Here is a 26,225-nt window from a genome sequence, read left to right as displayed (position 1 = left end):
GGAGGTTACAAGTTTTTGTTCCAGCCCTTTACTAACACTTCATTCAACTAATTGTGGACTAAATTGAAGACACAGTGCATTACCCTGGGGCAGAAATCATGCCTATTTTAGAATGAGTTTTATGAGTTACAATTTCCTGACAAATCTGCATGATAAACCATAACATGGGTGAATCTATTTATCTCTAACGTTGTGATGTTGCACACTTCTTAATGTCCTTCAACCTGGAACAAGCAGAGACAAGGTGGGAGAAACTAACCTCATGGCTCAGATTTCAGTGCTGGTTCAAGTTGGTGAAGCCACAACTACCTTTATTAATGTGCAGTAGTTTTGTTAACAGTTTTGCATATATTTAGGCTTGTTCAGTTGTTTACACTAAGAGTAGAATAACAGCCTCTAATTTGAACTATGTTAACGTTAGGTAAACAGACATTGCATGCATCTGGTTAGCAAGCTTGCTAAACAGTCTTATCCACAGAATGCAAAAATAAATTGGCTGGCTAACAAGCCTAGAATGAACAAAACGCAGCTGGCTGGTTTTCCTATGATTTTCCACCAGATGTTGTTAAAAATGTCTTACCTCCAAACGAGTCGCGCAGAGCTGTTTTCTCCTGCCAAGCCAATACAATGAAGCGCATCATGATCAGGTGCCCACTTTAGCCCCTGAAAACAAATGGGAAAACACAATTCACTACATGTCTTTACATAGCTAGTAAGTTCACCAATTCATTATTTAAAAACTGTCCGGGTCTTCACAATGAACACATTGCTGAATCTACGATTAGGCCTAGTTAGTTAAGATGTTAATCTCTTAACAACGATAATCAGGATGAGATTCCCTAGCTAGATTCCCTAGATTCCCTAGCTCCCTAGAGATTATCTAGCTATCGTGTACTATACGATGTGTTAGCTAACTAGCTTGGCAACGGGCTGATAAACAACAGTTACTCAATATTAGAATTCAAAAAATCATATGAAATCAATTTGAACATTTTTACAGAATACTTTCATTTTGCAAAGTTAATTCTTATTCTTCTGGGAAATTTTCTCCAAAGCGGGAGAAAATTGTTTAGAATTTTTGGTGCACCACAAGGTGTTATGGCATAGCCTCCCTGGCGAAGGATACATAGGATACTGCCTTCAAAATCACCTGAATGAATGCACCTTAGAAGGCAGCATTTTAAGATACCTTGGTATTGGGACATGCCAATTTTGATGTATCACCTAGAAATGCTGATCCGTGTCGATTGGGATGTACCCTATGTGTCTACAGATGCCCTGTTCAGCATTACTGCCACAAATCATGCAGTTATAGTCTTTGTGTTGGTACAGTCGAGAGGGTTGATTATGACTGGAACTAGTGGGATGGAGAGAACTTTGCTGCTCCTCATTGCTATAGAAACTGACAAGACAAGCTCCCCCATTTTTTCCCCACCATGTTGCGCTGGGCTGTTTCACTGCAGGTATCACTGCATGTATGTGTAGTGTTCTGCTGTGTGGCGGAGGAGCCGCACAGGATGAGCTGTTGGCCCGGCAGAGTGTAAACAGAGCCTTAGGGATGGTCTCCCATGGTGGAACAGCATGATTCTCTCACTGGGCTGCTGTGTTCTCCCAGGGTGGAGGATGTTTGGCCACTGGGAATCATTGGTCGTCTGATTGATGCTGAGCTAGATGCCCGAGTCTCCCCATGCTTCAACACGCCTCCATTCAGATCAACGGGGCTGTAGTGGAGCGGGTCGAGAGCTTCAAGGTCCTCGGTTGCCACATCACTAAGGATCTATCATGGTCGACGCACACCAACACAGTCATGAAGAGGGCACGGCAACGCCTCTTCCTCCTCAGGAGGCTGAAACATTCAGCATGGGCCTCTCAGATCCTCAAAACTTTCTACAACTGCACAATTGAGAGCATCTTGACTGGCTGCATCACCGCTTGGTATGGCAATTGCTTGGCATCCTACCACAAGGCACTACAGAGGGTAGTGCTCACGGCCCATTAAATCACTGGGGCGGAGCTCCCTGCCATCCAGGACCTCTATACCAGGCGGTGTCAGGGGAAGACCCTAAATATTGTCAAATACTCCACCCACCCAGGTCATAGACTGTTCTGTCTTCTCCCGTACCAATGCACCAAGTCTGGAACCAACAGGACCCTGAATAGCTTCTACCCCCAAGCCATACTACTGCTAAACAGTTAATCCGGGTACTGTAGCTGTCTGGTTAAATATTGAACTATCTGTATTGACCCTTTTTGCACTAAGCTTTGTGACTCATCACATACATTGTTGCTACTGTTTATTATCTGTCTCTTTATTCCTAGTTATATGTACATATCTACCTCAAGTTCCTTGTACCCCTGCATATTGACTCGGTACTGGTACCTCGTGTGTCACGTTTGTCGTAATGATGAGACCAAGGCACAGCGTGAATAGAGTTCCACATATTTTTAATGAACTGAAACTCACTGAACAAAACAACAAACTAAACGTGACGCTACTGATGTGCACACAGACACCTAACTGTAGACAAGATCCCACACCAGAAAGTGGGAAAAGGAGCTGCCTAAATATGATCCCCAATCAGAGACAACGATAAACGGCTGTCTCTGATTGGGAACCATATCAGGCCAACATAGACATACAAAACCCATAGACATACAGGAACCTCTAGACATACAAAAACCCTAGACATACAAAAAACCCTAGACATACAAAAACCCTAGACATATAAAAACCCTAGACATATAAAAACCCTAGACATACAAAACCCATAGACATACAGGAACCTCTAGACATACAAAAACCCTAGACATACAAAAAACCCTAGACATACAAAAACCCTAGACATATAAAAACCCTAGACATATAAAAACCCTAGACATACAAAACCCTAGACATACAAAAACCCTAGACATACAAAAACTCTAGACATACAAAAACCCTAGACATACAAAACCCTAGACATACAAAACTCTAGACATACAAGAACCCTAGACATACAAAAACCCTAGACATACAAAAACCCTAGACATACAAAAACCCTAGACATACAAAAACCCTAGACATACAAGAACCCTAGACATACAAGAACCCTAGACATACAAAAACCCTAGACATACAAAAACCCTAGACATACAAGAACCCTAGACATACAAAAACCCCTAGACATACAAAAACCTAGAGTACCCACCCAAGTCACACCCTGACCTAACCAAAATATATAGAAAACAGAGATATCTAAGGTCAGGGCATGATATCGTATGTATATAGCCAAGTTGTCATTAATCATTGTGTATTTAGTCAACTTTTATTATGAAGTCTTTTACTTTTATTTAATTTCTCTCTCAGCTTTGTTGGGATGGGAAGGACCAGCAAGTAAACATTTCACTGTTCATCTACACCTGTTATTTACCAAGCATGTGTCAAATCAAATTTGACTTGATTTAGTTACAGATTGAGTTGTCTACTGTCAGGCCCGGTGTCCGTGGTCTGTTCAGTGGGCTGTGACGTGCCAGGGACATGGCTGGTGCTGTTGTGTAAGTATAGAGCCTGGATCTTCAGCATAAGTCTACTTTTCTCCCCCATGTCTCCCCCCCCCCCCCCACTGAGTGAATGAAATGACCCAGCGTAGATAATAGAGAGGTGAGAAATCATTCGGTGGATCGAGAACAAGTGAGGACTCGATGTCCCTCTTACTTTTAAGAGCTGCTGAAGTCTTTATGCCTCTCTTTCTGTCTCTCCGTCTGTCTCTCTCAAATGTCTTTCTGTCTCTCTCTTTTGTTTCATATTTGAATTCCATGTTTACTTCTGAATTTCCACATTGAACAGGGAAACAAGTGATGATGAAATATTTTTCATTTTTACTGTTTAGGTCCAGATAGGATGCAAATAATTTAGCTTTCACCCTGTCACTGAGTATAGCTGGCAAACAGCCGTTGGTATACATCTCAAACATTAACTCAAGCTAAACTGCAAAGTTAACTGATTGGCACTTTAGTCACTATTTCCTGTCGATGTTATCTAATTGGCAATGCTTGAATTGTTTTTACCCCTCAACACATGTTCACCACTTTCTAGTCCACTGTCTACTTATTTCACTATGAAATCCTCCCCTGCTGTTTGTACCCTATGGAATCCATTTTGTGTGGTCATGACCTAATGTGAGTCACATTACATCATATTCAATATTGACACACATAAATAATCGTATAATTACGTGTCATTTAGAATTAATCTAGGAAATGATACACTCTGGTAAGATACAAAACTCAGGCTTCAAAGATACCAGTTCATAGCCTGTCCAGGTTGACAGGACACTGTTTTTCATAACTACTGGACCCTTTAAGAGAACGAGATTACAATGTTACTAAAGGGTGAATCAACATAATATTGTTCAAAATGGAGCAGAGAGTCACACAGGCATTCCAATGAACAATCTGACCCACCCATGCAATGACAAAGAATGCAATTGAGGACGGATAGATGTATAATAACACATCTATTATCAGTATCATGATATCGATAACAAACATGTGCCCAGCCCAGTCTACGATATATATCATAAAATATTCTCAGTATCATACTGTAGCTGTGTGTGAATCAAGTAGCCTATCTGTGAGCAATTTGCCTTAGCGCAGCCTTAGGACCCTGAGGAAATCGGCAGGTCACTGCAGGAGAAGGTGAGCGTGGTGATTTGTATGCGCTGCCACTCGTAGCTCGCATTATAGTCCATCTGATAGCGGCTCTGCATTCCCAGGTAGAACGGGATTAGGTTTTTACTCCCGGGGACCTTTCTCGGTGCTCAGGCTTGGGCGCCTTCTTGTTGATTTATCTCACACCTGAACGCCTTTTCTTTTCTTTTCATCATTTCCTCTCTTTTTGGTGCCTATGCAAGGACATTTAACCGGAAAAAGATACATTTGCAAACGTTTCACAGAAAGGAGGGACCAATAGTAAATCAAACAAGCATTGAACAACTAAACAAAGACGAATAACCACGAAAAGAGGGTGAGTTCTTGAATTCTTCAACCACTTTCAGAAGCTGCAGAAGTTAATTGACAACGTTAATTGCCAAATATTTTGACAAGGTGATAGGCTGTGGCGGGGTCTAAAAAGTTGATATCAATTCTGTCTAATAATGGTGTAAAGTTGTAAAGACAAAATTATTAGGCTATCAATTTTGATAGAAAATGACTCAACCTGTTGATAAACTTTGATCTGGGGAGTGTGTGTGAACGAGAGAAGGGGGACTGAGAGTGTTAGAGATAGTCTACATGTGTGAGCATTGACTACATGAGTGCTTTGGATACACCCAGTTCGTCTAATACAATGAATCCGCATTAAGAAAGTAGGTAATATTTTCGTTGTCTTAAAAATTATTTATGAGAGTTTATTGATTTGCCATTGACGTTGTGTGGCTGTGTAATCTATAGGCTACCCTGAATTTATCAGGTAGGCTAATCCATACGGTTTGGTTTTGCAACCAACACTGAATTACATAGTTAACAGATCTTTGGGGAACAAAGTAATTATCGTTGTATTGCTTTTTAAGATACATTATATTACACACTGATTATCCCAGTACCAGCCCATGCTTCTCACTGTGCTATTTCATGGGTCAATCTAGCCATGTGTCAGAAAGGTGGGCTATAGCCTACGACAAATGTTTCCTCGCAAAACCACAATAAAGAAGTCTAAGCAGTTGTTGTACAATTTACTTGACCGTCCAGACTTTCTTATTTGTTGTATATTTCCCACTGGTGTAATATCCTACGTTTCAAAAGAAAGTTCTTGAGTTGATTCAGCCGTTTACGGCAGGAGCTGTCCGTTCATTGTGGTGCTGAAAGGTAGAACGGCAGGTTCCAGAAGGCGGTGATGGCTTCGCTCGCGATGCAGAATATTAATGCTACTATAGTAGTGAAACATATAATTGAGTGTCTGTATAGTGTAATAATCTCATTGTCATTGATTCCGTTGAGTCATTGGTCACACTTGGCACACAATCATATAATGGAAAGAATGGCTACAATATCAGTGAGTTGTACATGTATCACACTGGATAGTGTTAAACCTGATGTCTCTTGAACTTCTCCTTCATTCACATTCTGGACTTGTCCCTTTATCCGTGGCCTTTTAATTCTCTGTGATTATAGAGTTTCTTTGCAAAATCACATTGAGGCCCTGCCTTTGCCTCTCGTAGTCTGCAGTGGACCAGGGCAGACAAACACACACACACATGAAATAATTGATTTGAATACAAATAACATTACATCATGAGGGATTCAAACATTTCAAAGGTCATTGATACAAGGACACTTAAGGAAACAAAAAGTACTTTCTCCACCACACAGCTAGGCTGCCCATAACGGCTGAAACAGAGCAGTACCTTCTCCTCCACACATCTAGGCTGCCCATAATGGCTGAAACAGAGCAGTACCTTCTCCTCCACACAGCTAGGCTGCCCATAACGGCTGAAACAGAGCAGTACCTTCTCCTCCACACAGTTAGGCTGCCCATAATGGCTGAAACAGAGCAGTACCTTCTCCTCCACACAGCTAGGCTGCCCATAACGGCTGAAACAGAGCAGTACCTTCTCCTCCACACAACTAGGCTGCCCATAACGGCTGAAACAGAGCAGTACCTTCTCCTCCACACAGTTAGGCTGCCCATAACGGCTGAAACAGAGCAGTACCTTCTCCTCCACACATCTAGGCTGCCCATAACGGCTGAAACAGAGCAGTACCTTCTCCTCCACACATCTAGGCTGCCCATAACGGCTGGAACAGAGCAGTACCTTCTCCTCCACACAGTTAGGCTGCCCATAACGGCTGAAACAGAGCAGTACCTTCTCCTCCACACAGTTAGGCTGCCCATAACGGCTGAAACAGAGCAGTACCTTCTCCTCCACACATCTAGGCTGCCCATAACGGCTGAAACAGAGCAGTACCTTCTCCTCCACACATCTAGGCTGCCCATAACGGCTGGAACAGAGCAGTACCTTCTCCTCCACACATCTAGGCTGCCCATAACGGCTGAAACAGAGCAGTACCTTCTCCTCCACACAGCCAGGCTGCCCATAACGGCTGGAACAGAGCAGTACCTTCTCCTCCACACATCTAGGCTGCCCATAACGGCTGAAACAGAGCAGTACCTTATCCTCCACACATCTAGGCTGCCCATAACGGCTGAAACAGAGCAGTACCTTCTCCACCACACATCTAGGCTGCCCATAACGGCTGAAACAGAGCAGTACTTTCTCCACCACACAGCTAGGCTGCCCATAATAACCTTCTCCTCCACACAGCTAGGCTGAAACAAACAGAGCAGTACCTTCTCCTCCACACAGCTAGGCTGCCCATAACGGCTGAAACAGAGCAGTACCTTCTCCTCCACACAGCTAGGCTGCCCATAACGGCTGAAACAGAGCAGTACCTTCTCCTCCACACATCTAGGCTGCCCATAACGGCTGAAACAGAGCAGTACCTTCTCCTCCACACAGCCAGGCTGCCCTTAACAGCTGAAACAGAGCAGTACATAGACACTTGTTTTGCTCTTCTCTTAGACAGGCCTGCAATCTGAATGTTTATGTAAGTCTATGTACGTGGCAGAGATGGCCAAATATCAACGCCACCAACCTGCATCTGTATTCCAGGCTGTCCAAGTATGATATGAGGGGCTGCTACTTAAGGAGCCTGTCAGATAAGGCTGCTCCATGTAACAATGGAATGAGCAACCCACCTCCAGTACCAGCCCCTCCCTCTGGTCTCCCACAACAACAATATCTGTCTTATTCAGCAGACAAGAAAACACATGATCATCAACATCAAACCAGGCTCCTCTGACAAGAGAATGTTTATGTATGTCTGCTGTTGGGGAAACCACCTGTCTCACCTCAGTAGTTACCAGGTTGATGTGTGCAACAGACACACACACACACACATTGGGATTGTTCTGGTTATTCACCATGTCAAGTTTATTCAATAAAAAATAAGCAAATTAAAATGAAGCACAATTCACCCCTTGTACCCCCCTTTGGGAATACATCTTCATTTGATTTCCTCTATAAATAAAACATAGTGTAGCCTCCCGGGTGGTCAGTGGTCTAAGGCACTGCAGTGCTTGAGGCGTCACTACAGATCCGGATTCAATCCTGGGCTGTGTGCAGCTTGCCGCGACCGGTTGACCCATGAAGCTACACACAATTGGCCCAGCGCAGTCCGGGTTAGGGGAGGGTTTGGCCGGCCGGGATATCCTTGTCCCATCGTGCACTATCGACTCCTGTGGTGGGCCGGGCGCGTGTGTGCTAACACGGTCGCCAGTTGTACGGTGTTTCCTCCAGCACATTGGTGTGTCTGGCTTCCTGGTTAAGCAAGCAGTGTGTCAAGAAGCAGTGCGGCTTAGCAGGGTCATGTTTCGGAGGATGCATGACTCTCGACCTTCACCTCTACCGAGTCCGTACTGAAGTTGCAAGCGATGGGACAAGACTTTAACTACCAATTGGATGCCACGAAATTGGGGAGAAAAACAGGTAAAAAATCAAGCATAGTGTGCCCTGCCCACTTCATATTATGGTGGGAATCATGAAAATGGCTGTGATCTTCTACCTCCTCCTATTGCCTGTTATGGCCGAGCAAATCACTCATCCAAATCACAGACTTGTCCAGCCATGTAAATATGGAACTGCATTGGATTTCAATAAAGTGTTGGTATGCATTATTGATGGAGACAATACAATTTGTTTGTAGCTGGGGGTGTCTTGACTGTGTAATGATTACAAAGACGGAGTTGACAGAGGCAGGGACTGGTCATTTAATTACACTATTGACTGACTGACAAGTCTGGGAGAGGTTTTCACCTCATGCTCGTTTCACTGTTGGTTGTTCCTGTCTACCTGTCTGTCTCAGAGATGGACAGCCACTGGCCTATCACCTGGAATGATGCGTAAAAGAACAAAATCAAGAAGATGGAGGTTAAAAATGACAGAGAGAGAGAGAGAGAGACATCCAGATGGATTGACTCACCAACAGAGGATCTGAAATGTCTAAAACCATGGATGAAAAAGTCAACCTAGAGAGTAATGTGCACTTATTTTGCGTATTATAATTTTTTCACAATATTTTGTGTTTGTATAAATGTCTTTTGTAATTCAAGACTGTGAGAGGCCAGGTGTGTATTTGTTGAGTGTGTATGTGTAAGTGTGTCTTTCTCTCTTGATCCCTCCAGCGTATTCTAAGCAGAGCGTCCATATTTCCCTGGGGAGATGTGTCTTCTCTCTGAGGGACTGTTGCTACGCCACGTCATTCCAGCGTTATTGAATTTCTCACTTTTCAGAAGCAAAACGCCTTTCACATTATAAAGGTGTGGAGAGGCTGCTTGCTTATTCAGTCTGGCTGTGTGCCATATCTCAGCTTAAGTAAAGAAGAGACACAGATTAATATTTATGAGTAGTTATTTAGGGAAAAAGGTGTTTGTTTCACTGTGGGTGCAAAGTTGGTGTGCCTTGGAAAACAAGTCCTTGTAAGGCTCAGAACTTGTCAGGCCGTCAACATTTAGTATCAAGACAAAAGGGTGCAAATGGTTTTTGTCAGGGGGCTGTCGGCTGTAATTAAAGAAAAGCTGACACAGACTTCAGCCTGTTTCTAAGATTGTCTCTGTCTGTATGTGCTGTGTGACTAGAGGGAAGAAGACAAAGATGAGGAAAGAAGGGTAGAAAATAGACTGATACAGACAAAGATAAAAAACATTTGAAATGCTGAGAAAGAAAAAAGGAAAGATGGGTAGATAAGGTTAGGGCCAATAAGAAGACAGGCATACGGTGTGAAAGAACGACTGTAGGAAGATGGATACAGAGAGAGAAACAAAGCAAAAATAGAGAAGAGAGACAAAGGGAATGAAGGATGGTTTTGGTTTGATTTTAATGATCAACCTCTCTGTCCTTCCAATCAATTGGCTCTATCTGCTGGTTGCTCTTCTGTGCTTCTGACCACTCAGTTTGTACACATGTTCCAGGGGATGGATGTTTTGGGTAATGACCCATGTCCAATGGATGGACTTTGTCCTCCTTTATTGCCATAAGAAGTGAGTTGTAATTCATGGCCTCTGCTCCCGGGTCACCTAGGGGGAATCGATAGCGGCGCACCCCCATTGCCGAGATGCCACCTTATCATTGTCTAGGCCATTGTTGTAATGGGTGGCTACTTGGCAAGTCATTTTCCCCTTAATGTCGAATAACGACAGCTGCACCTTTTATTTTTACCCTTGTTGATTGAGTGTCTTTTTATTGAATTTCCATTTAAGTAGCCATTTCTCCAAACCATCCCCTTCTTTAATTTCACAGCAGAGAGACACTCTCTGCACTGCTGGCATTGGCTGCAATGATAAATGGACTTTCACTTGGATAAGGCTTATTCCTAGAGCCCCTGGCAAGCCCAGCCCAGAGCACATACTGCAGGGCAGCTCTCTGTGGCAAAGAGCACCCGGGGTCTCACTCTCTAGCTCACAATCACATTCATTCTGATTTACAGACAGTGTACTGCTTCGATTACCATGGAAACCAGGATTTGGTAGATGGATACAAGAGTACAACACGTCTCCAGATGTGCTCTCACATCTCAGACAATGTGTCCGCATTTTATCTGTAACAACAACACTATTATTTATTTTTTACATACACTGAGTGTACCAAACATTAGGAACACCTCCCCCCCATTAGGAGATGGTTATTCATTAATGTTCAGTGAACTGAGAGGGAGATGTGTATGTTGTGTGTGGCTGATGAGTGAGAACCGTGTTAAAACCTGTGCGTGTTGCTAATGGTGTGTTATGTTATTTTGTGTTCCAGCATCTATCCACAGACATAACAGGATCAGCTAAGAGGTCAGAGGTCAGCGGCCTGCAGGCCAGTCTGACAGATCATCATCTGTAAGCCCTGACGACAGACCTTCTCACTAACCCTACCCTACCCAGCCTTATGACTGTCCATCATACTCTCCGTCAGGCCTCCAGCATCCCTCTACCTCTCCGATAGTTTTAATACTTTCTGTCTCGCTCTGTTAGCCCCTGTAATGCAGTGTCATAAGAATGGCTGACTGGCTGTGGCGCGTGGCTGCATCTGTCTCCCTGTCTGTCTCCTTACAGACAGGCTCATTCCTCACTGACACAGTCTGGATATGAGGTATTTCCCAGGTGGATCTAAAGCTTACTCTAGTGTGATGGGGTCTGCCACTGGTAGAGCCTGATTCATCCCACTTTGAGTTTGCAGTACCTCTGTCACCTCATCCACCCGCTTCCAGGTTCAGACTCCTCTCAGCCCTATGCCCTGGTTGTGTGTGTGTGTGTTTGTTTTGTGTGTGTGTGGTGTGCATGTGTGTGGTGTGTTTGTGAGTTGTGTTTGTGTGTGTGGGTTGTGTTTGTGTGTGTGGTGTGGTGTGTGTCTGTGTGTGTGGTATATGTCCTCCTCTGCTCTGAGGGTGTGATTCAATAGCACTGTTCAGTGTCCTAGGAGACCTACTGCTGGGCTCATTGATTTGGTCTCCAAATCTTGAGAAGGAAATAACCAGTGACACACACTTCCTGTACTCACCCCCTGCTCTTCTTCACTCCCTGGCACCTGCTGATCAGCCATCACATACCAATCTACCTCTCTGAGATGTGTGAGGAAAACATATTTGTTCTCATGTGTGCTGACCTGGTTTACCATCTCCTTCCATCAATGTATTTCAATGTGATTATTTGATGAAAGATGGTTTCCATGTGAAAAGAGATTTAGTAATTCATGCCAGACAGATCGGTGTGGTTTGTGTGGGTTTTAGTGGTAAATATCATTAGGCGGGTCTCCACTTTACTATTGGCTGGTGGTGGTAGAGCACTTTTGCCTGCAGCCATTATCTGCTGATGTTGCAGGTGTTTGAATGCGCTGCCATGCTCTGCTGGGTGTCACTTCCTTGTATCTCCTAAAGTTCATATGGTTTTGTTCAGACTAAATCCTTGATTTCCTGGCCCCTGACCTTATGATTGCTGATCCCTCTACCATATCAGAGTGCTGGGATGTATCCGCCTCTGCTGTGGTTTAGGATAGAGCCAGGGATAGAGAGGGGGAACAGTGAGGGCATTGGAGTGAAAAAGCTGATTCTCTTCCCTGCTTCACACCCCAGTGCCTACATGTGATCTGTCTGCTGTGGTGTAGTGACGGTTCCTGCTCTCTGATATTGGCAATCTGTTAGGGGGTAAGAGGGAATGCTTCCCCCTGTCACAGGACTGGTAGGGGGAAGGATAATCAGCATCCCATTTTACTCAATCTGCAGCTCTCTCTCCATTACAATGTCATGCCTATGAATGGCTTACAGAGCAGGAGGTGGGTGTCGAACACCTAAACCAAGATTGCAGCATGAGGACACAGTAGCTACATTGATGAAACAGCAAGACAGTGCTCCTGGATAAGTGTGTCTGCTAAATGACTAACATGTAAATGTAATATACAGTACTTGAAACCTGGTGTGGGACTCTGCATGTGAACCCTGTGAGATCTTGCAAGACATGTACATGCAAGATAGATATCCTCATAGACAGGGTCTTGCCATGTGCAGACATCTTATCTGTTTTGTGTGCCTGTATGTGTGTGGGCGTTGGCCTATGTGGTGTGCATATGTGTCGTGTCTGTGTTTGTGTAGTGCACAGGCTCTCCATGATTCAGGTGGCAGCGGTGGCAGGTTAATTCAATTATGGTAATGAGGCGGTGATAATGCAACGTCAGTCTGAGCCATTTAATCCAGGAGTTTTCCAACTTTTTCAGCCTGGGACCCAAATGAGCATTCTGTGTTTTCCTGGGACTCAAGCTTAGAAAAATATGCAACTATACATAAATATCTCCTCCTCTGATGACGAGGTGTAGCAAGGATCGGACCAAAATGCAGCGTGGTAATTTTCATACATGTTTAATAACGAATAAACACAAACAATACAAAAACCCGTAACACGAAAACCGAAACAGCCTATACTGGTGCAAACTAACACAGAGACAGGAACAATCACCCACGAAACACTCAAAGAATATGGCTGTCTAAATATGGTTCCCAATCAGAGACAACGATAAACACCTGCCTCTGATTGAGAACCACTTCAGGCAACCATAGACTTTTCTAGATAACCCTACTAATACACAATCCCAATACATACAAAAAACCCAAGACAAAACACACCACATAATAAACCCATGTCACACCCTGGCCTGACCAAAATAATAAAGAAAACACAAAATACTAAGACCAGGGCGTGACAATATCGGTACATTTCATTGCCCTTATGCCTAAAACAAATGCAATATAGACAACAGAAAAACAATTAACAATGACATTAAATAAATAAATTACATATCCATATAAATATCTATTCATGTTTATTTTCCCCCATTAAAACACTTACATATCTGTCTAGGTTGGAACTGTTGCTGTTAAAATACAATGCATCATTTTCATTCTGAACTGGAATAAACTGATTGATCACATCACACATATATAGACCAGGAAACACACACACACTCCTTTTCTGGTTTATATCTGTGTGATGTGATCAATCAGTTTATTCCAGTTCAGAATAAAACATATATGTATTTTAACAGCAACAGTTCCAACCTAGACTTTCTTTCAACAATCATTTCCACAGTAAAATGTACAGTAGGCCTGATCATTTTTAATCTGTACTGTTACTTAGGGTTGCACTATCATAAAGCCTGTGTGTGTGTGTTCTGTTATTCATCTGCGTGATGTGATCAATCAGTTTATTCCAGTTCAGAATAAAAATGATGTATTGTATTTTAACAGCAACATGTCTATTCTGGGCTCTGTGGTGACAGTACAACACTGAGGTTATACTCAGCCTTGAAACTGTTTCTGTACTTGTTTATTAAGTATGTCAGAGTTCAGAACCCTGACTCGCATAGGTATGTGGTGCCAAACTGGACCAGAACATCTACTGCCTCCTCAGTCAGGCAGGAGACCTCTTTCTGCTGTAGATGAACAACCCAGAACTGTGTGAGTGTGTTACTGTGTGAGTGTGTTTTCAATCAATTTATTCCAGTTAAGACAAAAAAATATTATTGTATTTTAACAGCAACAGTTCCAACCTAGACTAGTTTTCAACAATAATTTCTACAGTACGCTGTACAGTGGGCCTGATCATTTCTACAGTAAGATGTACAGTGGGCCTGATCATTTCTACAGTAAGATGTACAGTGGGCCTGATCATTTCTACAGTGAGATGTACAGTGGGCCTGATCATTTCTACAGTAAGATGTACAGTGGGCCTGATAATTTCTACAGTGAGATGTACAGTGGGCCTGATAATTTCTACAGTGAGATGTACAGTGGGCCTGATAATTTCTACAGTGAATGTACAGTGGGCCTGATAATTTCTACAGTAAGATGTACAGTAGGCCTGATCATTTCCACAGTGTGATGTACAGTGGGCCTGATCATTTCTACAGTGAGATGTACAGTGGGCCTGATCATTTCTACAGTGAGATGTACAGTGGGCCTGATCATTTTTCATCTTCATCTGTATTGTTACTTAAGGCTGCACATCAGTAGCTACTTTGCTTTGGCGAATGTTAGCGATTAGCTGTGTCCAAGGCCAGGGGATTGTTTGAAAAACTCACATCTACTATGAGAGTTAGTTAGTACTCCCTTATTTCTGCTTATTTCTGTTATAAAATGACAACAATGCCTTGCTAGCTGACTTACTTTCCCACTGTCAAATCACTGTTTCCTTAAGCATTCTGCCCTGTTCTGAAAGAACTTCCTGGGTTTACCATCATGCTGTGGATGTTTGGTCAGGACGTGTTAATGTGTTCGTTATGCGAGACTCATTACTAAACTCTTCACCGCACAAAACACATTGTGGGCGCTCCTCGTTATAAGTTTGTATGAAAGAGAGAGAAACTCATCGCTGTATATTTTTCGTTTCGTGACAATTGATCTCAGTCAGAACTTGTTGCTAGCACGAATCCATTTGATGACAACGGTGAGTGATGGCGGGTGAGAATGACAAGTCGGTGGCAGACAGCGCATCATCTGCTTTCTGAACGACAGCGGTGATCTTCAAGAAAACTGCAGAAAAAAAAAGATCCGGTAAACCGCGAAGCACACAGGCATCTCCCTCTCCCACTCGCGCAGCTGCCAAACTGAGCAGAGACCGCTGCTTAAGCAGAAAGCGCACTGAACAGAGCGCGCAGATGCACTTGGCCAAATCAATTCTAATAATGAATGAAACAATGAAACATTTACACTGACACGTCGCGACCCACCATTAACATGACCCTTAAGAAAGGCTGATTTAATCCTTACCTGTCTCCACAGTGAGACACACACCTGCATGTGTCACTGTGCCGTCTAACACAGCACTCCTCTATATCTCCCCATCACATATATCACTGGGCTCCCACCATAAACCACAGTCCACATCATCATACTGTAGAAACACCACTATCTCAGCATGTCAGCACATGCACTGTTATGTCACACTTTGCCATCTCTTCTCACACTCCTCCATCTTCAAGCATATATATTATGTGTAACACCTGCTCTATTGGCTGCCTATGTGTTTTAACAGTGGAACTGTGCATGTCCTCCGCCTGAGTGTGTTGTAGAACTACAGTATATCCATCCCAGGCTGTAATCCTGCTGTCTTTCTGCAGCATCCAGGTGCTCCAGTATACAACACTAATTACTGCAGTTTACTGAGGACCCAGAGTGCTGACTACAGATTACTGCACTCTGAAAGTGTCTGTCTCATCAGCTCCTCTTTCTCTCTTCATTCTTCAGTTTTCCCATTTAAAGTGTTTAATTAGAGTTATAAATATGCATACGTTTGACTTATTTCTTGGTAATTTAGCAGACACGCTTATCCAGTGCAGGTTACATGAGCAATTGGGCTTAAGTGCCTTGCTCAAGGGCACATCAACAGATTTCACTTAGTCAACCTTTCGGTTTATGGCCCAACCTCTTAACCGCTAGGCTACTACCCACATATTACAGAGGCAATATGATCTATATATATTTCTATCTCTTTAACCATGTCTTTACTCCTACTGTTAGCCTGTTGCTACCAAATTATAAATGTTATTTTCTCTCGAATTCCACTGTTGGTGGATCTCTTTTTCCACTCTCCTCATTTAAAAGAGACATAACATTGTCTTGCCTGTGAAGCCTACAGTCTACAACAGAGAGAGAACTCAGACGAGTCAGAGAAGCGTTTTTTTTTCTCCATTTAGGGTGATCTAAAGCCATTGAGGCTTTCTGCCCTAAAATCAGGGCTGGAACAGGAATTATTAGAGGTGTAATGACCATGAACACAAAATGAAATGACCATTATAATCATCCAGAAACATCAAGGTGTCTTTCAATCATCTATCTACTGTCTCGAGCGTGAACTCCTGCTAACGAACTTGCAGCACTGTATCAACTAGGTCTGGCTCGCATTTTTGCTTGCGAACTTGCAACATAGTATACACTACTACTGTATATCTTCCCAGTGAGATTGACAGATAGTGAGATTGACAGACGTATCCACATTTCAAGTTTTAATGTCACGTGCACAAGTACATTCAAATGCCTTTCTTGAAACCTCTAAACCCAACAATACAGTAATCAATAACAATGTAATACAAAAAAATAATATAAGATAGAAAAACAAACACATGAGAAATAAAAATAAGAATTAAGAAAAACACATGAAAGTAAGGAAGCATCCTATATACAGGGTCCGTCATTTCCAATCTTACTACAATATTTACAATGTACAGGGATGTGCAGGGATAGGAGTAAGGTGACTAGGAATCAGGATACACTACCGGTCAAAAGTTTTAGAACACCTACTCATTCAAGGGTTTTTCTTTATTTTTACTATTACCTACATTGTAGAAGAATAGTGAAGACTTCAAAACTATGAAAGTACACATATGGAATCAAAAAAGTGTAAAATAAATCAAAATATATTTTACATTTGAGATTCCTCAAATAGCCGCCCTTTGCCTTGATGACAGCTTTGCACACACTTGGCATTCTCTCAACCAGCTTCACCTGGAATGCTTTTCCAACCGGTTTGAAGGAGTTCCCACATATGCTGAGCACTTGTTGGCTGCTTTTACTTCACTTTACGGTCTGACTCATCCCAACCCATCTCAATTTGGTTGAGGTCAGGGGATGGTGGAGGCCAGGTCATCTAATGTAGCACTCCATCATTCTCTTTCTTGGTCAAATAGCCCTTATATAGCCTGGAGGTGTGTTGGGTCATTGTCCTGTTGAAAAACAAATGATAGTCCCACTAAGTGCAAACCAGATGGGATGGAGTATCGCTGCAGAATGCTGTGGTAGTCATGCAGGTTAAGTGTGTCTTGAATTCTAAATAAATCACAGACAGTGTAACCAGAAAAGCACCCCCACACCATCACACCTCCTCCTCCGTGCTTTACGGTGGGAAATACCGGAGATCATCCGTTCACCCACACTGCATCTCACAAAAACATGGTGGTTGGAACCAAAAATGTCAAATTTGGACTCATCAGACCAAAGGACAGATTTCCACCGGTCTAATGTCCGTTACTCAGGTTTCTTGGCCCAAGCAAGTCTCTTCTTATTATTGGTGTCCTTTAATAATGGTTTCTTTGAAGCAATTCGACCATGAAGGCCTGATTCATGCAGTCTCCTCTGAACAGTTGATGTTGACATGTGTCTGTTACTTGAACTCTGTGAAGCATTTATTTGAGCTGCAATTTCTGGTAACTCTAATGAACTTATCCTCTACAGCAGCGGTAACTCTGGGTCTTCCTTTCCTGTGGCGATCCTCATGGAAGCCAGTCTCATCATAGCGCTTGATGGGTTTTGCGAATGCACTTGAAGATACTTTAAAAGTTCTTGAAATGTTCCGTATTGACTGACCTTCATGTCTCCAAGTAATGATGGACTGTCATTTCTCTTTGCTTATTTGAACTGTTCTTGTCATAATATGGACTCTTTTACCAAATAGGGCTATCTTCTGTGTACCCCCCCCAACCTCGTCACAACACAACTGATTGGCTTAAACGTTTTAAGAAGAACAGAAATTCCACAAATTAACTTTTAAGAAGACACAAATGTTAATTGAAATGCATTACAGATGAATACCTCATGAAGCTGTTTGAGAAAATGCCAAGAGTGTGCAAAGCTGTAATCAAGGCAAAGGGTGACTATTTGAAAAATCTCAAATATAAAATATATTTTGAATTGTTTAACACTTTTTTGGTTACTACGTGATTCCATATGGGTTATTTCATAGTGTTGATGTCTTCACTATTATTCTACAATGTAGAAAATAGTAAAAAATAAAGAAAAACCCTTGAATGAGTAGGTATTCTACCGGTAGTGTATATGATAAACAGAGTAGCAGCAGCGTATATGATGATTGTATGTGAGTGGGTATGTGTAGAGTCAGTTTAAATGCATGTGCATATTATGTATGTGTGAACAAATGATAAAGTGAGTGTTTATGTGTGTGTTTGTGTGTCAGTGTGCATTAATATGTAGGGCTATGTAAGTGTGGAAATATACAAGGGTCACCTCAGTCCATGTAGCCATTTTGTTTGCTATTTAGGTAGCTATTTAGCGGTCTTATGGCTTGGGGATAGAAGCTGTTCAGGAGCCTGTTGGTGTCAGACTTGATGAACTGGTACCGCTTGCAGTGCGGAAGAAAAGATAATGGTCTATGGCTTGGGTGGCTGGAATCTTTAACGATTCTTCGGGCCTTCCTTTCACACCGCCTGATATAGAGGCCCTGGAAGGCTGGGAGCTCGGCCCCGGTGATGTACTGGGCTGTCCGCACCACCCTCTGTTGCACCATGTAATTGAAGGCGGTGCTATTGCCATACCAAGCAGTGATGCTGCCAGTCAAGATGCTCGCAATTGTACAGCTGTATAACTTTTTGAGGATTTAACGGCCCATGCCAAACCTTTTTAACACGCCTTGTTAAGGACTGTGCAAGTGGACCCTTTTAAAAGTCCTTAGGGATTTGGACACCGAGGAACTTGAAGCTCTCGACCTGCTCCGCTGCAGCCCCGTCGATGTGGATGGGAAGGTGTTCAGTCCCAGGCTCCTAAGCATTGTCCCCTCCTAAGAGAGGACAATGGCATTGTACGCTGAGCTGTAGTCATTGAACAGCGTTCTAACATCGGTATTCCTCTTATCTAAATGGGTGAGGGCCGTGTGAAGTGCAATTGAGATTGCGTCGTCTATGGATCTGTTGGGGCGGTATGCAAATTGGAGTGGGTCTAGGTTGTCTGGGATGATGGAATTGACGTGTGCCGTAACCAGCCTCTCAAAGCACTTCATGGTTACAGAAGTGAGTTCTACAGGGCGGTAGTCATTGTGGCATGAAGCCTTAGAGTTCTTAAGAACAGAAATGGTGGTCATCTTAAAATGTGTGGGGATTACAGACTGGGACAAGGAGAGGTTGTGGCCTTGTGGGTGTCGACCTGATTAAAGACCTTACTCCCGTTGTCCTCAGAGAGCGAGATCACCTAGTCCTCTGGGGCGGCGACGGCCCTCACACCCGTCACAATGTTACTTTTTTCGAAGTGTGCATAAAATGCTTTGTGTTAGTCTGGTAGAGAGGCACCGTTGGGCAGATCACAGCTGGATATTCTTTTGTAATCCTTAATGCACTGTAGCCTCTGCCGCACGGGGCGACTGTCAGAGCCTGTGTAATATGATTCCACTTTCTTCCTATATTGTCCTTTTGCTCGTTTGATGACTGTGCAGAGGTCGTAGCAGGACTTATTGTACTTGTTCCTGTCCTCGTCCGTAGCCTCAGGGTTGTCTACGATAGCGCTGTGTGTTGTAGCCCCGTCCTTCAGTTTATCTCCAACCTCGGTGTTAATCCAGGGCTTTCGATGCGGAAGCAGTGAACCTTCACTGTGGGGATAACGTCGCTGATGCATTTCCTAATGAAGTCTGTGACGGAGGTGGTTAGTTTGTCAATGTTAACGGCAGAGTTTTATGACATATTCCAATCAGCGGTCCCGTAGAATAATCTCTGAGTCTGGCGACCATTTCTCAACAGAGCGAGTTCGGCTAATTTATAAACATTTGTGAAATGAATGTCCTTAAAAGAGAAGTCCACCAAAAAGTAGTTTGATAGTCGTTAAAGTAAGCTTCCGTCATCTGGTCATGTAGCTTAGCTAGCTAGCTTACAAATGATAAAAACATTACAAACCAAGTTATCTAGCTAAATTGACTACTTGCTACTGTACAAGGAGGCAGAAACAAGCAGAGACATTTGTAGGTACAGAACTGTAAAATGTGATTATAGACATTCAACATCGCATTGTTTCTCATCCCTCTTCTCTTGGTCCTTCACTCAGAAAGACTTGAGAAGTTTAGGTAAGTTCTTAGTGTTGGCAACAGCTACTGTGTATTTTAGTGAGCGGAGGCGGGCGACAGAGTGGTGCAGATAATCTGTCAGCTGGTGCCAAGGCATCCCAGGAATCTGGCCTTCCATGAGAGAATGTGAACCAGGAGATAGCAGTTTGTTCCACAGATGGCTGATTGGTAAAACCAACTGGCCACTCCTCTTCCACAGCCTGCCCATGACACTGTGGCTCACCGTGCCCAAGAAAGACGGAGGATGAAGAGGGGGGGGGGGTGAATTAGATGTCTGGACAGAGCTGGCAGGAGAGTGACCATGCCTCGTTTTCCTCCGAATCAGCCTGTGAAATTGATTTATCAAACAGGAGATTGTGCCAGGGCAGCAGGAGGGTGCCAGAAAGAAAGACGACTTGCAGTGTGGACGTGTGTCTGAAAGTATATGTGAAATGAGACAAGTACGCTGCTAGGTGACACACATAATTACATTGAGGCACACAATCACACTCAGGTGCGCGTGCACACACGCAAACTCACACACGCCCCAAATTTCCTCTGAGGGAACATGTATCAGCTGCACTGGTTTATCAGTGTGTGGGAATATAGTATTAATCTGGTCTCCTGTCAGAGTGTGTGTACTTTGGATCAGAGAGATACTGTGGGCAGACCTAGTCAGAATGCCACTGTAGCGTTTGTTGGGTCGGCTTCAGAGCAAAGCCCATCTGTTTACCTCTTCTATCCTCTGTAGTGCCTATTCTCTTGTTCTTTCCATGAGGTGGGGCCTTAGGAAAATAAAGTCATAGAATATGCACTCATATCAGCAGATCTTCACCAGTGATGTTTAAAAATGTTTTTCTTACAAAGTACATTGAAAGGTTTTAGAGAGTGAAAATGTCATTCAGTTCAGCACTTTTGTTTTTTAGAGATTTTATTTGGCAGTGTCTGATTGAAGATCAACCTTTTATCTGTACTTCGATGATATCATCGAAGCAGATTATACTGTGTAGCTTACTCCTTGTCTATCCATAGTAACATGTACTTCATTCAGTGGATGATTGGCAATTGCTGATTGGAGTTAATGGTTGATATACATGTGCCTCTCTTTCTCTCTTTCTCTCTCTCTCTCTTTCACTCTTTCTCTCTCTCTCTTTCTCTCTCTCTATCTCTGTTTCTCTGTCTCTCTGTCTCTCTGTCTGTCTGTCTCTCTCTTTCACCCCATCTCTCTCCTTCACTCTCCCTCATATCCCACTAGGCAAAAACTGGTTGAATCAACATTGTTTCCACATCATTTTAACACCAAAAATATACACTGCTCAAAAAAATAAAGTGAACACTAAAATAACACATCCTAGATCTGAATGAATGAAATATTCTTATTAAATACTTTTTTCTTTACATAGTTGAATGTGCTGACAACAAACCACACAAAAATTAGCAATGGAAATCAAATTTATCAACCCATGGAGGTCTGGATTTGGAGTCACACTCAAAATTAAAGTGGAAAACCACACTACAGGCTGATCCAACTTTGATGTAATGTCCTTAAAACAAGTCAAAATGATGCTCAGTAGTGTGTGTGGCCTCCACGTGCCTGTATGACCTCCCTACAACACCTGGGCCTGCTCCTGATGAGGTGGCGGATGGTCTCCTGAGGGATCTTCTCCCAGACCTGGACTAAAGCATCCGCCAACTCCTGGACAGTCTGTGGTGCAACGTGGCGTTGGTGGATGGACCGAGACATGATGTCCCAGATGTGCTCAATTAGATTCAGGTCTGGGGAATGGACGGGCCAGTTCATAGCAACAATGCCTTCCTCTTGCAGGAACTGCTGACACACTCCAGCCACATGAGGTCTAGCATTGTCTTGCATTAGGAGGAACCCAGGGCCAACCGCACCAGCATATGGTCTCACAAGGGATCTGAGGATCTCATCTCGGTACCTAATGGCAGTCAGGCTACCTCTGGCGAGCACATGGAGGGCTGTGCGGCCCCCCAAAGAAATGCCACCCCACACCATGACTGACCCACTGCCAAACCGGTCATGCTGGGGGATGTTGCAGGCAGCAGAACGTTCTCCACGGCGTCTCCAGACTGTCACGTCTGTCACATGTGCTCAGTGTGAACCTGCTTTCATCTGTGAAGAGCACAGGGCGCCAGTGGCGAATTTGCCAATCTTGGTGTTCTCTGGCAAATGCCAAACGTCCTGCACGGTGTTGGGCTGTAAGCACAAACCCCACCTGTGGACCTCGGGCCCTCATACCACCCTCATGGAGTCTGTTTCTGACCGTTTGAGCAGACACATGCACATTTGTGGCCTGCTGGAGTTCATTTTGCAGGGCTCTGGCTCAGGGCTCCTCCTGCTCCTCCTTGCACAAAGGCGGAGGTAGCGGTCCTGCTGCTGGGTTGTTGCCCACCTACGGCCTCCTCCACGTCTCCTGATGTACTGGCCTGTCTCCTGGTAGTGCCTCCATGCTCTGGACACTACGCTGACAGACACAGCAAACCTTCTTGCCACAGCTAGCATTGATGTGCCATCCTGGATGAGCTGCACTACCTGAGCCACTTGTGTGGGTTGTAGTCTTATGCTACCACTAGAGTGAAAGCACCGCCAGCATTCAAAAGTGACCAAAACATCAGCCAGGAAGCATAGGAACTGAAAAGTGGTCTGTGGTCACCACCTGCAGAACCACTCCTTTATTGGGGGTGTCTTGCTAATTGCCTATAATTTCCACCTGTTGTCTATTCCATTTACACAACAGCATGTGAAATTTATTGTCAATCAGTGTTGCTTCCTAAGTAGACAGTTTGATTTCACAGAAGTGTGATTGACTTGGAGTTACATTGTGTTGTTTAAGTGTTCCCTTAATTTTTTGAGCAGTGTATTTAATGATGTAGAATCAACATGGAAAACTGATTGGATTTGCATAAAGTTATCAACTTCTGGGGATTTCCTATTTTCTTCACCCAAATTTTGACCTAAATCCAATGACATGGTGATTACTATATTTTTTTAATGTCGAATTCACATGAGTTAAAAACTAGACTAAATGTAAATAAAAAGTAGACGTTGAACTGATGCCTGTGCACATTGGGATGCATCTATCTAGATTCTATCAATCTTTCTGTATTTGCTGTTTGACCCTCACCTCTGTGTCTCTGTGTAGGATCACTAAAGGGGATGCTGGGCCAATGAGAACCATGTGGGTCATGTGGTCAGTTGTTACGGCTCTCCTTGTCGCCATGCTGCTCAGTATCGCCCATTCAGAGCTGCAGGAAGGAGCCCTCGTTCCAGGTAAGCAATCCCAACACAACACTCCTCCTCAATCTACTATTTGCCATTGGTCATGTAATTGACCTTACCTGCTGCAGATAGAGACTAGCACCTGTTATTGCAAAGTGCTTCTGTATAATTGCTTATCTTGGTAGTCTTATTATCAGTCATGGGTCTTTCGTAGCTTTAAGCTTAGAAAGTGAGTATCTATTTGGGAGTGTGAGATCTCATTGGTCATTGTTTGAGGTCTGGCATTAGATGTTCCATCCTTTCTACCTGTCCTCCCACTCTTATCACTGTAGGTTTCATCTGTCTCTGTGTGGTTGAGGAGTGGGCAGTGGATCATCACTCATAGGTCTGACATTACACACACTGTTAGGACTCAGGTAATTACTCTATCCATCAGAGAACCAGGGAGGGGAAGACAGGAAGAAAAGGTTTCATCTGGTCCCCATGTGGTCCAGTTTGAAATAAAGAAGTGGTAGCTATATTCCATTTATTTTCCACTGTGGTGTGTTTAATTAGCTCTTCCTCTGCCAGGGGCTCAATCCATGCTGGGCTAACAACAGGGCTCTATGACTCAAATCCTGCAGGACTGTGTGTGTGTGTGTGTGTGTGTGTGTGTGTGTGTGTGTGTGTGTGTGTGTGTGTGTGTGTGTGTGTGTGTGTGTGTGTGTGTGTGTGTGTGTGTGTGTGTGTGTGTGTGTGTGTGTGTGTGTGTGTGTGTGTGTGTGTGTGTGTGTGTGTGTGTGTGTGCGCGTGTGTGTCTGTGTGCGTCTGTGTCTGTGTTTCTGTGTGTGTTGGCTGGATTTGTCTCTACTCCCCCTTAATTAGTTAGCAAGCTCTGTCAATGACAATGAGATTCTATGGTTAAACAAAATTTCTTAGACAATGTTCAAATGACTGTATTGCATCACTTCGACCATGTAGATTAGTTGGATATCAAAGCAATTAAAGGATGAGGATGATGCAATTGCAGCAGTTGAAAACCGGTTGGAGTAAGACCCAGCTTACACGGGGTCCTCTAGGGATTGTCTAAGAGCCTAGCAGGCTGTCTTGCAGATGTTTGAAGGGTGAGAGGCTAATGCAAAGGACAGTGTTCATTAGTAATTGAGAGCTGTTCACCATCTCACAGTGATGACTTGAACCTGCTGTGCTGTGGATTAGAGATCAGAGCAGAGAGATCAGGTTCAACCTCAGCGGTCATGACAGTCTGTCTGTCACTGAGGGAGAGAGACGTCACTGAGGCATTCACACTGACCATTTGATGCCGGGTGTGTTCACAATCAATCACCCTGAGGAATAGAGGGGTGATTCACATGACTGGCTTTTTTTGGTAAGTTGTCCTGGAGATGTACAAGTAAACACTTAAGGGTCCAAAAGATTGGAACCACATTTGCCTTCAGACGCCAAGTCCATTTTTATAGGAGCTGACCCTAAGGTGAATGATCCCCAAGCTAGTGCATTTATGAAAGAAAGAGCACTAACAACATACTAGTAGTTGGGCTCAGAGGGACAGAAAAATGAACACTGTTCACTGATTGCCCTTGTCACTGGGTGGTTGTCCATGCTGGTAACTTGAACTTTTCCATGCTGGTAACCTACCACAGGAAACTGCTAATGTCCACTGCATTGTGGGCATCCAGGGAAAAGCAATTTCAAATCAGTGGGAAGTTAAAAGGGGCTTGACATGTATAGAGCATTTGCTTGCAAACTGTGTTTTTCATTGCTTCCTGGAGGAGGCTGTGCTGATTTATTTGTGCGTCTCTTGGCTGGTGTCCTCGTGATTGTGTAGATGGAATATTTGCTTGTGTTCTCCTTTGCAGAGACAGGAGTATGATTGAGGGGAAGGCTAGATTTATGAGGGCAGCCTGCCATCCTAATGGAAATTCTGGAAAAATAAAGGATTCTTCAGGTACACTCTAGATGCAGATGTCAAGTGTATTTAAATTGTTCTGGCTTAAATATGAGAAAATAGTACATAAGTCCTTGAGTGTTGGGGTGTAGACTACCTGAATACTAATTTACTGCACTGTTGGTTATAAAACCTGAGGTTATGTCTGAATTTGTTAAGTTAATACAGAGGATTTGTTTCCCTGACTGTAATTCTTGGTGGGTAGTGTGACTTTCCTGACTGTGTATTGTGATGATGGTACAGCACTGGGGGCTGGTGGTGAGGAGCCCAATTAGGAAGTGTAATCAAAGGCCAGCTCGTTAGCATTGCCATGTTTAATTAGTTGTGCAAGCAGCCTGGCGTTGGTGGGAGTTGGTAATCTAAGGGTTACCCATGGTGCTCTTTAACAACATGGCTGCCGGATGGTGAGAGAATCTATTAGTCATAGCACTTTCTCATTTTAGTCACAACACACACACACACACGCAGGCACACACTCTCTCTTTTTTGTCTCTGTCTCACTCTCTTTCTCACTCTGATAATACATCACATCCCTGTAAAAGTTGATTGAGTATACAGTTGTCACGTTCTGACCTTAGTTATTTTGTTATGTCTTTATTTTAGTGTGGTCAGGGCGTGAGCTGGGTGGGTTGTCTATGTTCCTTTTTCTATGA

At 43.5% G+C, this 26,225-nt stretch overlaps 1 protein-coding gene across 1 annotated transcript in view; it reads left to right on the top strand.

The window, feature by feature from the left end:
- Positions 1–4,720: 4,720 nt before the first annotated feature.
- The window catches only part of LOC135550475 (roundabout homolog 1-like), a 226,874-nt gene continuing 205,369 nt past the window's right edge, over positions 4,721–26,225 (top strand). The window contains exons 1-2 of the mRNA XM_064981319.1: positions 4,721–5,005; positions 23,551–23,678. Of these exons, the coding sequence (XP_064837391.1) occupies positions 23,576–23,678 (103 nt within the window). The 5' untranslated portion in view covers positions 4,721–5,005; positions 23,551–23,575. The remainder of the gene's footprint in view (positions 5,006–23,550; positions 23,679–26,225) is intronic.

The sequence above is a fragment of the Oncorhynchus masou genome, chromosome 12 (genome assembly GCF_036934945.1).
Source record: "Oncorhynchus masou masou isolate Uvic2021 chromosome 12, UVic_Omas_1.1, whole genome shotgun sequence".
NCBI lineage: Eukaryota > Metazoa > Chordata > Actinopteri > Salmoniformes > Salmonidae > Oncorhynchus > Oncorhynchus masou.
The sequence above is the reverse complement of the archived record's forward strand: the minus strand, read 5'-3'. Positions and strand labels throughout refer to the sequence as shown.